This window comes from Myodes glareolus, chromosome 2 (assembly GCF_982192425.1).
Source record: "Myodes glareolus chromosome 2, mMyoGla1.1, whole genome shotgun sequence".
Taxonomy (NCBI): domain Eukaryota; kingdom Metazoa; phylum Chordata; class Mammalia; order Rodentia; family Cricetidae; genus Myodes; species Myodes glareolus.
In genome coordinates this window covers 15,315,190-15,330,695 of record NC_142027.1, presented here as the reverse complement: position 1 = coordinate 15,330,695, position 15,506 = coordinate 15,315,190, and the positions used below count along the sequence as shown (strand labels likewise).

Here is a 15,506-nt window from a genome sequence, read left to right as displayed (position 1 = left end):
AGTTGTTCCTCAGCAAGGGAAAGAGTCTGGAGATCATCTAGTCATCTCTCATCAGAATGTGAACAGGCAATTACAGTTGCTGTGAGTTCATGAAACTGCTCATCTTTTATATGTTGTATGGTACATATAAAAATTAACATAGAAATACTAATAAGATTCTCTAACTCAAGATTAAGGGCTTTGTATGTAAAATCTTCTGCACTCAATATATTTATATGTAGAACTTCTAGAAGATTCTCAACATGTATTTGTCAAATTATTAATATATAACCTTTGCTCTTTATTGAGAATTTTACTGTGTAGAAGCTGTACTTTTTGTTTAATGAGGACTCTAAGAACTTTTTTCAATACTTTTCCAAGAGACATATGTATCTACTGCCTTAACACCAGTTTATTGAGACAGATTGCACATTTTCTCCATAATTACTTGTCAGAACTCATTGGCAGGTAGACACAGTGGATGTGAAATTTCTATTTATCTTAATTCTGGTTGACTAGCTATTGCAGTTAATGACACAGCCCCTGAGAGTATGACTATATTTAAAGATAAGATGAATTGTTTCTTTTTTTTACCCAGATCTCTGTTCAAAGCCACAGCTTCAACCTATACTTATTTGGGAATACTATAGAAATATAATATAAAATATTATATAAATATTTATATATTTATATAAAATATTTGACGTTATTTCAGTGAGCGGTTTTAAATGTTTCTTGAAGGAGTAGAGCCCAAGAAACCTGTTCTAGCCTTCAGAAGCGAGTCTCATGGCTTACCCGGATAAGAGGAGATGGCATTGATGTGGGCTGCTCTGATGACACCCACACGGGTCCCCCGGCTATTCTTCATGCACATGCAGATACATATGGCGATTCCTGCAATGACTCCCATGATGAACACGATTCCAAACACGATACCGGCAATTGCAGTGCCCCTAGGAAGGAAAACAAAAGCACGTTTGCCTCAACAGTCTGAAAGAGTTGAGCCTCAAGTACAGCTCATGGCTCTAAGTTAAGTTTTTCTTCACTATTCTGTTCAAGGAAACGTGTTTTGTTTATTAAGAGAAATATTTATATTAATTATGCAATTGGTCTCTTGTATTCAATAGGTAAGAAAAATTGAAAACTTGTAGGAAAGCTCTGTATGGTACCCTTGAGAAACTCACCATTCGGATTCTGCCTTTAAACCTTCATAAATTTTGAGTTAGAGAGATGGTTCTGCAGTTAAGAATGTACACTGTTCTTCTAGGGGACCTAGGTTTCCTTCCCAGCACCCAGAAAATGTACCTGTTACTCTAGCTCTAGGTGACATATCACTCTCTTCTGACCTTTGCAGACAACACACTTACATGCACATACCCTGCTACACTTATACACATATGTACACACATGCACGTACACACACATTCTTACATACACACAGAAATAGTCAAAGAATTTATAAATTTATAATAATATGAATCTCCAGTTATAAAACAGTAAATTAAAATAAAAATAATCTAAAATTATTTGATGTGTGAATGGCTATAGTGTAATTTCATTTGTATTTTAATAAATGAAGCTTTCCTGAAGATCAGAAAAGTAAAACAGCCACACTGGGCAGCTTTACAGATCAGGCAGCAATGACACACATCTTTAATCCCAGTAGCTACAATGACACATGCCTTTAGTCCCGTAGTCACACTAGCTTGCCATAGAAACCAGGCAATAGTGGTGAATGGCCTTAATCCCAGAACTACAGAGGATTATGAAATAGAAAGAGATAGCTCTCAGTTTCCTGGAGGCAGGATCACTATTTTTGGACTGAGATTGAGGTAAAAGGCAGGGACTGGTTGCTTTGCTTTTCTGATCTTCAGGTTGAACCCCAATATCTGTTTCTCAGTTTTTATTAATCATGCTACAAATGGCAAAACTGAGTATGTTGAGCAAGGAGAATATTTGTTTCAATGAAAAACCTTAAATTCAACTTAAAATTTATTCTTTATTAAAATGCTTCATAGAATAAAGGGGCTTTTTCCTCATAAAACAAAGAAAACTGAATGCAACAGCTGTGCTCCTGCACAAATAAAGACAGACAAAGGGCAGTTATGTCTCTATGAAAATGTAACAGTTTTTTTTTGCTTATTATAATGTAAAGCTTATTATAGGTATATCAAACAATCCTACAGGTCAGGCAGTTATAGAAAGGTACAATCAAACTATAAAAGACATATTCAACACACAAAAAGGGATGGAAAATTACCCCAGAATTAGATTGCATAATGATTTATTAACCTTGAATTTTCCTAATGTTAATGAGAAAGAAACAAAGGCAGCAGAGAGACATAGAATAATAGAAAAAACTTCTGAATTAAATCAGCCTGTATATTTCAAGAATGTATTGACCTCAGAATAGAAACCAGAAGATGTGCTACATTGGGGAAGGGGTTTTGTTCTTGTTTTCACAGGAGAAGAAAAGCTATGGATACCATCAAAATTAATAAAGATTCGATTTGAAAAGAAGGACCACTTTAGACAGAGAAATGACAGCTCATCCAAATAAGTGACAATTATACGGTGATAAGGAAACCTCATAAGGGTTGGGGCAGTGTTCTGTTCTTTGCAGGAAAATACACATCTTCACAAAGCCAAGAGACCTTGGACTTTGGATGTCGAAAGAAGAAAAGATAACTATCCAGAAGAGAAATATGACTTTTGAGTATCTGTAACTTAAAATTTCATATGTACATTCTCTGTACATATATATATATATATATATATATATATATATATATATATATATCCCAGTAGAAATATAAACTCACTTTAAAAATCAAAGCTGGCTTTGAAGTTGGACAATGGCTATCCTTCTCCAAATCCAAGCATGTTGTTAAAAGAAAAATTCAGAGATTCTTTCTCATGTTAGAAGTCATTAATATGGGACAGAAAGAAGAAAGATCTCAGAAAAAATTTTACTTTTCTCCATGCCTATTTTTTCTTTATCATATTTTTCATTGAATATATGTCTATATGAATAATCTTTAAGTTTTTTACAATGAAAAGTAGATTTTCCTGCAGTAATCTTCAAAGTTTCCAGGAAGAATATGTGGCCCCACAACAAGAACTCCAACTGGTTGATATGGCGTCATGATGCTGATAGCGCTACTTTAAGACTGGTTTGGGGTACCAGCTGCTCAAGATGATTCCAACTTGGTCAAGCTGAAATGGTATATTTTTTCTTTTCATTTCTTTTAAAACATTATTTCAGCCTCTTTCCTTACCTCTGAGTGTACTGATGCCATCCATATCCTTTGAAGCTTTCTATACTTCTTGTGTTTTATCCATCCTGTCTGAATTTCTTTCTTTTCATTGTATAATTTGATGGCTCCCATGTTTAGTGTTCCATTCAATGTCTGGTCATCCATGAGTCCTCCCTACTTTATTTTGGATGTGGCTAAGGTCTGTTATTCAAGGCACATGTGTTGGGAGCTTGCTCACCAGTGTGGAATGTGAGGAAGTAAAAGGATGAGACCATTGTGTGGTGGTCAGGTCTTTGAGGGTGTACCCAAAGAAAGGATGAATGGATTTTGCAGCCCCTTCAGAATTTCCCTCGCTTTCCTAGCTCCCTCTCACCTGTGCTCTCACCATGATTCCATCTGCAGTAATGTGACAGACACAGCTAGATGGGGCCTTCATAGAGGTGGAGCCATGTGATTTAGACTTTCGGATTTGAAAAGTGTGAGATAAACAACCCCCTTCCCTTTTTTCTTTATAAGAGCACAGATATTTTTTTTTTTTATAAAATTGAAGTGCAGACTAATGAACCATTCTTCCCAAACTTACCTCTCTGATCTCTGAGGAGTGGAAGGGGGGTGTGTTGGAGGGTAGGCTGAAGGAATGGGAGGAGAGCAAAGGTTTGGGAACTGGGATTGGTATGCAAAAGGAAAAAAGACGGTTTGTTTTCTTAAAAAAGAATAAAAGAAATTTTTGTAAAAAAGAGGTTCTGAATAGCCCCTTGTAAGCTTAGTGAGCAAGGCCAAAAGCCAGAATTTGATAAATGAAACTTGTAAGGTCAGTTTTCATATTTCTTTTTCTTGATGAGTTTCTTTTCCTCTGGAAAAGCACATTATTTTTATTTTCAGTTTTGTTCTGGGAGAACATGAATCTGACCGGAAATTCCATAAAGCTTGGACTTTGGGGTGGAGAGGGATTGAATTGTCACAGGGCCCTCATGTGTTTGCTTCAGGCACCCACTCTTGTTCTGCCATGACTGCTGCCTTTTACCTTTAAAACCGTGGCTTCTGAAGCCAGACTACCTTCTAACTGCAGCTTGGACAACTCAAACAAACTGCACAGCCTCTCTTCACCTCAGTTTTGTTGTTCTTGAAATAACAGCCAGCTTGGTGCTTATCAGCCTCTCCTGCCAGATTTCTTGTCCTGGATTTGTGTTCACGACTCATTTGCCGGATAAATAGATTCCTACTGCCAGGGCACTGTGCACATCTATCCCACGTCTTCTATGATTAGCTCATAGCCTCCACCCCAAAGCAAGGTATCTTATAAACCAGAAAGGTTGTAATGTTGGAAAGGACAATATGTGAGTGGCATATTGTATGACGGTCCCTGAGGTAGCCTTGTTGTATTCTGCGAACACTCCTGTTTCTACAGTGTGGGTGGGATGTTAATATGCACACATTGCCTAGAGGCCACTAGACAACCTTGGGTTGCTTCAAAGCCTCTTCTTGCACCAATCAATCCTACAGCACACTTCTGAAATCCTTAAATGCTCTAAAAAGTAAAAAGTACAGACAAAGGACCTGAACTGCTGTTACCCAGGAGACATTTCATCTCCAAGACTCTTACCCAACTCACTTAAGAAACAAAACACCACTGAGGAATCCAAAACACTCTTATTTACAGGAATTTGCATTTTGTTTTTGAATCACAAAGGTTGAACGGATGGCAAATCTGAAAGTGTTTCTATAAGCAGTTAAAGAAAGGCTGAGTCTAGTTGTTTAATAAACACTTCACTGCAAAGAGAAAGGCTTGTAGGCAGAGGTAATATGATGAAAGAAAATGGAAAGTTATCTGGAAATCTCCTTTGTATTATAATTTTCAGTTTTTGATGAGATTAAATTGGAGGACTTAATTTATGTCCCTGAAATAATCAATGGCTCAATTATTTAAGCAAAGAGTTTTCAAAGTCTGTGTTCTGCAAGCTGTAAGATATCAAACTGGACCCAATTTATGTTCATTACTTCTCTTCTCTGAAACAGAAGAAAGTGGGGCATGAGGTGCATTTTGTCCCTCTGTTGACAATTCTGGCGATGGCACATCCCCCTAAGGTCCTGTGGGTTGCAGCAGTGTGCTAAACTGCTAGATTTTTCTAGCTAAATGAGGTTGCTAGATTTTTCTGAATTAAATCTTAATTTTGGTGTCTTTGATCCTTTGCTGCCCAGTAGCAATTGTAAATTAGTGCCCAATACACTCTAAGTATAAAATTTATAGCGCCATTTATCAATTAAAAGAAAGAATAAACATTGCAATCTTTGGTATTTAAATAACTCGGTCAGAAAAGAGAGACACTTAGTCTGCAAAGTTTAGCATCATTATTACTTGAAAAAAACTTTTAGGGATTTTTTTTTTGAAAGAATGCTTTGCAAGATGAGCACATTTCTTCTCCCTTCAAGTTTCTTTGCTACAAGCTGCAATGTTATACAGTAATTGCTCAGCCATCTTTTCACAAGCGACTTATCAGAACCAAGGAATCTGATAAAGACTAAACCAAAAAGTAAGGCTTTTTGGAGTTATTGCTTTGTGAATAAGTAGCTGTCCTTTGCTGTAGATTTTTTTGCTGTAGCTAACTTCCTTTCTGTTATGTATTTGGGAATTATTTCTCACAGTTCAGAACTGTTTAGTGAAAAGAGGTTTCCACTACCATGCTTTATTCCTCTCTCCTAGGTAAGCGCAGAGATCTGCCTTCCTGCAACTATCTTTATCAGCAGGCATTTGGGTCCAGGCATAAAGCATCCCATCGAAGATATTCACAGATCTCCAAGGACATACAATTACTACCTGCCCAAGCTGCTGCTCTGGTTTTACCCCATAACACCCATGATCAGAACAGTTGATAATAGCATAGGCCAGAACTGATAATTTAGAGGCCTGGGTCTCTTCTCTTAGAGCAGTAAATCTGACTGCAGATGTAGGTCCATAGAAATTACAGTGTCCACTGTATGTGTTTCCTGATCAAGAGCCATCAGCTTCCCCTAGGTTGCCTAGTTAGCTGAAAGCCTCTACGCTTACTGGGAGAATAGAAATTGTGTGTCGATTTAAACAGTCTGTGCCCTATTCATAATTTTACTGAAAATAAACTACTTAGTTCTTTACTAACCACCTAAAATTCCAATGTAGTACACTAACTTTTCCTTCTAGAATTCCCTGATTGGTGTGGGAAGTCCTTCTATCTATGTGTTGCTTTTATTGGTTAATGAATAAAACTGTTTTGGCCAGCGGCTTAGCAGAGTAGGGCAAGGAAGAATTTCCAAGCAGAGAGAAGAGGAGAGAGGAGGTGGAGTTAGGAGATGCCATGTAGCTCCGCCGGAGACAGACTTGCGGGACAGATCATTACCCTGTAAGCCACAGCCACATGATGATACACAGATTAATTGAGATGGGTTAGTTTAGGACATAAGAGTTGACCAGAAATACACTTGAGCTATTGGCCAAGCAGTATTGCAATTAATAGAATTTTTGTGTGATTATTTTGGTTCTGGGCAGCCAAGAATGAACAAGCAGCCTCCTCCAACACCTGATGATTTAATTCCTTTCTTAACTAACTTTCTCCATTAAGAAGTTCACTGGATGTGTACAAGTCACTCCCATAGCACTCTCTCCCTGTGTGTGTGTGTGTGTGTGTGTGTGTGTGAGAGAGAGAGAGAGAGAGAGAGAGAGAGAGAGAGAGAGAGAGAGAGAGATATTTAAAAATTCATATGACATGAAAGCAGAGGAGAACTATTCAGAAAGAGAAAAGTGAGTGGAGGAGTGGAGGAATAATGGTGGAGTGTGATGAGGCTGGACATGACCGAAGTACATTGATATGTTTGTATGAAAATGTCATAATGATATCCACTATTTCATCTGCTAATTACATAAGTTAATTAGAAGTACACATGCACACCCTCCTAAACAAAAAAGCTTCAGAGAGCTTCTAGATTGGTATACACACTGAGGTACTGGAACAGGGGTATCTCATAAATGAGCATTGTTACAGGTCCCCAGACCTTAGCACAAATGACTCCATGATGGAGACATCATTCAGGCCTTGGAATCCAACACATAGGGAGCACTGCCTACCAAATCAGAAGAAAGACCTAATCCATCAAAGTTCATTGTTCAGGGAAAATCCCTAAACATATGGGTCTTGCTTTTTGGCTTCTGTAGTTCTGCTTCTGGCTATTCTTAATAACTGGGATGTAACAAACTAGGACGTGAACTTTGTGCTTTAAAGTTCACCCTGAAAAGGGCTGGAGACTGCACCAGGGTTCTGAACACCAACTATAATTGCCGGCCGACTAATAAAGATTTTCTATTGACTTGAACCTATGTCTGAGTGGTCTTCTCTGTAGGACACACAACAGGAATGAATCTCTGAAAGTGCTAACACCCCTTCCCAACACTTTATGCATCTTACATTTGGTTCTTTCTGACAATAGCCAATAACAATAGCATACACCAATAGCAATAGCATACACCAATAACAGCAAGCATGTGTTTTCCCGAGTCCTGTAAGTTATTCCTACAAATGCTCAAGGCCCATTGTGGGGAAGTAGGAAACTTTGTAGTCAAGGCACAAGGAAGTGTTGATAACCTGAGGACTGGATATTTGCATCTGGCACCTGAGGGGGAGGAAAAGCTTATGGGACTGAGTCCTTACCCATAGGAATCTGAAGCTAATTCCAGTTAGTTAATACTTCAATGGAATGGCATTGTAGGACAGCAAACTGAGCTTGGTGGCACGTGTCTATCTCCACAACTGGACTGGAGGCTGAGATAAGGTCAAACTTCAAGGCCTGCCTGTGCCAAGTAGTGAGTCAAGACAGCCTGAATGACCAAATGAGACTTGTTCTCCAAATGAACCTTAAAAATAATCCGATCTTAGGCAAGCTCAGCAAAGAGATTTCTCAGTATGGTGAAGGCCCTGGGTTCAGTCCCCAGTACTTGCATGTGCGTGGGTGTGTGGGTGCTTGGTGTGTATGTGTGTGTACGAAAGAGACATAGAAAATCGTATACTTCCTTCTTTTCCTTGTTGAAAACAAAAAAAGCAGCAACAACAAAACTCAACAATCCTAGAACAAAATTATTGACTAAAAGTTTATAACAAAGTGACATTTTAAGATAGAATCCGATAATTTGTTGCTGTGATAATATTAAAATTCACTTTTCCTAAGCTCAGCTTTGCCACAGCAATTTCGTACAGCTATCTTGACACTATTTTCCTATTAAGTGATATTTATGTAAAATAGTAAATATGAAGAAATTGCGTAGTATTTTCTTTCCTCTCTGACATGACTCAGTTTGTAAATACATATTACATTACAACATAATACAATATTTATGACTGTTCTGTGTAGCGATTTAATGACATCAATCACAACAAGGCAGGAGAGTAAAGAGAAGCCTTAGGAAAGCAAAGGCCCCCGTGAAAATATTAAGAATCAGAAAAAAAATTCTGGTTAGGAGAAATCTTTCATATAGACATAAGAGTTTCTAAGAACTGTTGTGAGAAACTTCTCCAAGAGTGTGTGTGTGTGTGTGTGTGTGTGTGTGTGTGTGTGTGGTGGGGGTGAGTGTGTGTGTGTGGGGGGGGACTAGGCAAATCTACCTGATTTCTTCCTAAGTCTTCTTGACAAAACACAGAAAATTACACCAAAGTTTACTGGGAGGAGTAATAAATTTATAGTATTTATTTACAGAGCAATGGGTGAGGTGTTATAGTCAGGAACATGGGAGACTTTAAAGGAGCCATACTGGAGGGTCTAAATCCAGCATGGATGAGGACTCTCCCATGGGTAGATAGAGCCCCTTCCCTAATTCTTCCCAGCTCTACACTTCTGGCCCTTCCCTGAGACCACATACAATTAGGGCAGAGTTGCCTTCCACTGGTTGGACAGAGGGCTGTGTATTTGGATAAGGTTCCACAACCCTGCCATCCTTTCCTTCTTTGAAGAAAAGACAAGAAGCAGTAAGTCTTACTGTAAGAATCCTTTGCAAGTGAACACAGCTGAGCTCAGGTTGACGGCAGCAGTGTAGCTGGAGGATATTCCTGTATAACAATAGTAATAGACAGGTTTTTTTAAGAGTGGGCTTGCTGGTAAAAAAAAAAATCAAATTTTCACAAGAATAAATTTAAAATGAGTTCATTTCTTATCACAACAAATTAAAAGTGAGTCAAATTGTTTAGTCCTTTTCCACGGAAATTAAAGGGCCTAACTCATTTATGATAATTGATACATGATGTGACAGAATAATGTAGAAAATCATATTTCAACAAAGGAAGAAGTAAGATATATACATAAAAAGAATGAAGTGTGACAAAATTACCCAATGCAATATTCCAATTACTAAATAGTCTGGGGTTTTTGAGCAATGGATTAGAGTAACATCCTTCAAAGCCAAAATTTTAGCAAAACATTTTAGTAATTTATAATAAGGTATATAATTTAATAAAATTTCAAGTTGCCTAACTTAGAAGGAATGAATGTATTTTTCTATGATATTTTATTAAATAATCACAGTGTTGTAAGGCTAGTAAGACAAGTGTCTGGAGTCAAAACTCAGCACTTGAGAGCACTTGCTGCTCTTGCAGAGGCCCCAGGTTCTTTTGCCTGTACCCCAAAGTATCTGCAATTCTAATGCCAAGGAGTCCATAGCCCTTTTCTGGCCTCCACAGGCACCTTCACGCATGTTAATTCATGTCGGAGAGGAGGGAAAACATTACTCAATTTTTTTCAGATTTACTATTTTGCATAAGTATCACTTAATAGGAAATCAGTGTTAAGATATCTGTCCTAAATGGCAGTGGCAAAGCTGAGCTTAGCAAATCCCCAAAGGCTACACAGAGGAGCACAAGTCAATGGAGAACAGTTTCCAACTCTAACAGCGTTAGTTTTCAACACTTCCAATAAAGACTACAGGACCTCAAAAGTACTTTCTTATTCTCGTATCTATAACTACCTATATATACACATGAATGCCCTGTTAGAAGCCTATGATGTCAAGTGTATGGTCATTATTATTCCATGAAGAAACTGTTAGTGAAGGTTAGAATCACTAATATACATGATTCCACCAATGTTATTACTCTGGGAATAACAGAGGTAGGTTACTATAAATTTCCTAGGAGAAAAGTGCTACATGAAATCACGAAAAGGGATTCGCAAAAGAGAAAAAAGAAAAACAATCATTGTCTTGGCATATTTGTATTCATAAGGATTTTATTTTTCCCTTTTCACTTATTACAGGGTGGAAAATTTCAAATTCACTTGCACATTCACTGTCCTCTCCCTGACAGGGCAGCAGCTGGCTTTCATGGCGTACAGCTGAAGGGCCTACTAAGGTCTCCAAGCCTGGCTTGACGCTGGAGACCTTCCAGAAAGAACTGAAGGAGTAGGTGACAGATCTCGATGGGATAATGAGCCTAGGAGCCTTGGCCAGAGTTTGCTTACACGGTTCTGCTGATGGCCTGACTATACATTCAAACCTGGCCACTCTCCCAAACAACTGTAATGCTCTTCCTGGACCCTGTCTGTGCCTAGACAAACCTGTGATTGATCACTGTCTACTGAGGTTGTCTCCTGTCTACGGGGTGCCTGGATCTGACATTTATCCTTTGGATGCCACTCATATGAGCTGGAGGCTGCCCAGACCTGGCAGCTGCTGCCTTGTCACAGTTCTCTCCTGGCCGTGCTTGCAGGTTCACCTGTGCCAGCCTGCTGTGATGAATTGGAGCCATCATCTTTGGCTTCTTCCTAGGAGAAGCCTCATTCTCATCAAAGTCATTCATAAGCAATCCACCCTACCCAGGCCACTGTTTCATTTGCTCTCAGTATAGATGATTATATCTATATTCAAACTGTTCCTGGGTTTATATCTTACTATTATCTACTGGCAAAAACTTCCATTTTTATTTTGCTTATTTCAATAGGAATCAGTTGCAGAGAAGGAATGTGATTAGTTAGCTGGGAACAATCTCTAGATCACTACTCATAGCCAACGCCAGGGTTGTTTGGAGTGACCCAACTTGGATGACTTGCTTTCCTCAACCCTGCCATTTATAACCACAGAAGAAAAATGTAAGTGACATGACGGTGGTGTGAAAGCAGAAGTAAGTCACTGGCTAACAAAGGCAGAAATGTTCTCATATGTAATTAGATTTTCTTTGGAGTGCCAGCTCCCCCCAAAAAATGACACAGAGACTTTTTATTAATTATGAAATCTTGGCCTTAGCTTAGGCTTGTTTCCAACTAGCTCTTATAACTCAAATTAACCCATTTATATTATGTATATTTTGCCACGAGCCTGGTTACCGCTCCTCTGTACTGTATATCCAACTTCTTCTGTGTCTCACTGGTGAAATCTGCACCTCTCTGATTATTCCCCCAAGGTCCTCCCTTTTCCCTGAAGTCCTGCCTATCCACTCCTGCCTAGTTATTGTCCGTTGAGTTCTTCATTAAACCAATCAGAAGGTGTCTTGGCAGACACTCACCTTCACCGTGTACAAAAAAAGATTATCCCACAACACACATACACTGTAGATTTGTGTAGTTGGTAATACCAAAATTTCAGGCTGGCTTTTGGGTGGGAAGATTAGGGAACTCTTCAACGATGTGATAAAGGATTTGAGACTGGAAAGGATAGGAAACAGGGTGAGAGCTCTGGGTATGGATTGGAGTGAGTCTCATGGATTGTAGACAACACCAAGAAAGTCTAGTAAAAACAACTGCACAGTGATCTTGGGAAAGAACACAGAAGATTCAGCTTGACAATGGTCCAGGGAAGAGGCTGAGGAGGTGGGAGAAGAAGAGCATGAAATTCAGTGAGGGCTGTCTTTGACTCATCAAATCAAACTCCCAGAAACCTATTGCAACCATCTGCCACACTAAGGCACTCAAAGCTTTTGAATAACCCTAGTATTTAAAGGTTACTAAGCCTCTTTGTAACATGAATCTTGCTGTGAAAAGTAGGATTTTAAAATGTTCCTGTATGGCTATATATGATTGTAAGGTTTTAGGATGAGTTTAGTCTAATAGATCTTTTATAACTCCCAAAGAAAATTGCTCTACAGAAAGGGTATTCTGACCTTTTGTAGGAAACACAAGAAGGGTCAGACTAGGAAAGGGATACCAAGGCACAAACTTGTCCATCTTGATGCTTAATAGTTGGAAAATAGTGTATTTTCGAAAGGTGAATATATATTTAGAAGATACATCTATTTTTATCTGTATTCAGTAGAACTGTAAGATAACAGGCACATACCAATAGGAACTTTGCTTCAATCTATAATCAGTGACCTGGCAAATGACCTCTGTGTGCTTAAACTTCTGTGAATCATGAATTAAAAATTAGCTTTTGAGTTATTCTTATAACTCATGCAGTCTGATCTTGCTACCAAGTTCTTTGTTCAGTTAGAATCTAATTATTTTAGAGATGTTTGGGGTTCCCTCCAGCTCCCCAGCACCCTAATTAACAGAAATTCTACTTTAGTAACATGGTTGCTGCCGGTCAGCAATGGAAAATAAAGTAGATAGAAAAATCTTAACCTAATGAGCACTGAAATAGAAAAAAAGATTGAAATGGGATTAAATTTCAGTGTGATGATTAATTATGGAGCAATAGGAACAAAATTCAATGCACATTACTAGTTGTAAATCAAACTGTATTTATTCACATAATTCATTGGCAATATGTTCAATTTTGAGAGGAAAAATACCTCTTTCCATTAATTCTTATCTCACTTATACTCAAAGAAAGAAACAATCTTTGTCTTTGGAGATGTGATAATCCTATAGAAAGCAATAAATATTTCATATAAATAATTATAATTGTATGTTGTCATTGCCTAGCTAGTGCTTTAATCTTTCTCTCTCTGTCTCTGTCCCTATCCCTCTGTCTCTCTCCATCTCTCCATTTTTTTCTCTGTCTCTGTCTTTCTGTCTCTGTCTCTATCTCTCTCATGCAAACACACACATATGCACACATACACACAGAGTCTTAGTATGTAACCCAGATGGGCATCAATCTCAGAATTCTCTGGCATCTGCTTCCTAAGTGCCAGAAGTACAGGTAGGTGGCACTATGTATGTCACCAAGATGGCTCTTAAAATAATAATGCTTATCTTAGAAAGATAAAGTTTTATCTCAAAGATATTAGGAAAAAAACCAAAGCCTATACTATGATGGCAGATATTGTATATGACTCTTTTAATTTTAGATAATTAAAGAGCCAAGATATCAATAGCCCTATTTTCTCTTCCCACAATGTATATATGTATCGAAATGTCATTGTAAACACATACATTAATTATTTTTCTCATTTGCCAATTAAAACACATTGAAAGATTAACAAAAGAAATGGAGTACTCTTTCCTTAAAAGCAGAACATTTCCTTTGATAGATGTTCATAGAGATATTGATTCTGAGATTTCTGCTGGATTAAATTGACTGAATGTGGGTTTCAAACGGCTCTGTTGTGTCATTTGTATCATGCATTTTACTTGGTTTTAAATTTCAATCTAGCAGCTAAATTTGGTGAGTCATCCCTACATACTTTCCTCAGAGTAGTGAGGACCCCATCTCTTCATATAATTATCTGGTACAAGTATTTTTCTGTTGATATAAGGGTGGCCTAGAAGATAATGTCTTTGACCTCCACCAGAGAAGATGGACCATTACACAGCAGTTATATCTGATATCTGAGATAATAAGGTATTTAAAACCTTGTAATTAAAATCAGACATAAAAGATGAGTTATTTAAGGAAGAAAACTAAGGAACTAAAAGCCTATAGAAGCATGAAAGGATGCAAGGCTATTTTAAGAGCACAGAGTTCAACATGGTAGATGCTCTTTCTGTCTTTGATGGTACGAAGGCCACTGACTAATGGCTGAGCCCACACAGAAATTAGCTCATGGTCAAGAGGCTTAGAGCCATAGCTGTGTGGGTGGTAACAGAAGAGGTTAGGTGCCAGTGGCCAACCTGTGTTTCTGAAGGACGAAGGATGCAAACAGAAGTAAAAATAAATTGCAGGAGCAAGAACGGAGATAAGGACACCTGCTGGGATGTTGCTAAGTGACTGGGGTGAGGGAAGATAACGGCTGGTATAGTGGTTCAGTGAAGTGGGGGGGTCCCCACAAAAGTTACATAAATCCTAATCCTCAGATCCTGTGAATGCTATGGTGTTTGGAAACAACCATTGGCAGATGCAGTTCATTTAAGGATTTTGAGGTATTGTGATCATTTTGGGCAATTTGAGTAGGGACCGAGTCCAGGCAACTATTGTCATAAGGACAAACAAGGGGGATGTGACAAACAAAAAAGAAGAAGGCAGCATGATCATGACCGACTATGTGCAGGGCCAAGTCTCAGCACGGGCAGAGGAATACCATCGACACTGGAATATGGACTAGAGATGGCTAGAGGGTGTGGGGTGCTGTTTGACATCTGTTTCTGGTCTCCAGACCTTCAGGAAACACATTTCTGATGTTTTAAATTAGAAAGATTTCTTTAAGGTCATTTACTATGTCCGCCGCATGTTGGTGGTATTATAGTAAGGTGAGGGAGTCCGCAGGAGGAAGGAGGCAATTCAGGTAAGTGGGGATTCAGAGCAAGCCCAGCAGAGCAGGACATAGCTGTATGATGAATGAATAGCTAGAAGCCAGTTTGAGCAGGCATGCAGGCAGCTATATCGTGAAAAGCTGCTGGGTCAGAATGCTCCTATTTGAAGATCAGCAAGTGGATCAGACTAGCTAGAGGAAGATAATGTTTTTGAATAATAGAAAGCAAAACTAGAAAGGGAATAAAATTAAAGAGAACTCAGTATTTGCTTGGGAGAGTAAGAGTCCATAGCAGTGTAGTAATTCTACCATAGAACAGTCAGAATTTATTCCCTGTTCAAATGGAGAACAGTCAGCTGGGGTGGCTATAATTAAAATCACATACAAGGATTAAACAGGAGATATTTATTTCTTACAGTTCTGGAGGCTGATGTGGGGTTCCCCTCTGTATGCTGTGAATATGTTTTATTACCATTGGTTAATATAAAGCTGCTTTGGGCCTATTGCAGCACAGAGTAGAGCTAGGCAGGAATTACAAGCAGAGATAGGGGAGAAAAGTAGGTGGAGTCAAAGAGATGACATATAGCTGCCGAAGGAGACAGACACTGCGAGAACCTTACCGGTAAACCGTGAGTCTTGCGGCAGAATACAAAATAATAGGAATGGTTTAATTTAAGATGTAAGACCCAGCTAGGAA

General features: G+C 38.5%; 1 protein-coding gene across 1 annotated transcript in view; it reads right to left on the bottom strand.

Annotated features, from left to right (window-relative positions):
• Cyyr1 (cysteine and tyrosine rich 1) overlaps positions 1 to 15,506 on the bottom strand; it is a 98,151-nt gene that overhangs the window by 18,278 nt on the left and 64,367 nt on the right. Inside the window, exon 3 of the mRNA XM_048422531.3 lies at positions 775 to 932. Coding sequence (XP_048278488.3) covers positions 775 to 932 — 158 coding nt within the window. The remainder of the gene's footprint in view (positions 1 to 774; positions 933 to 15,506) is intronic.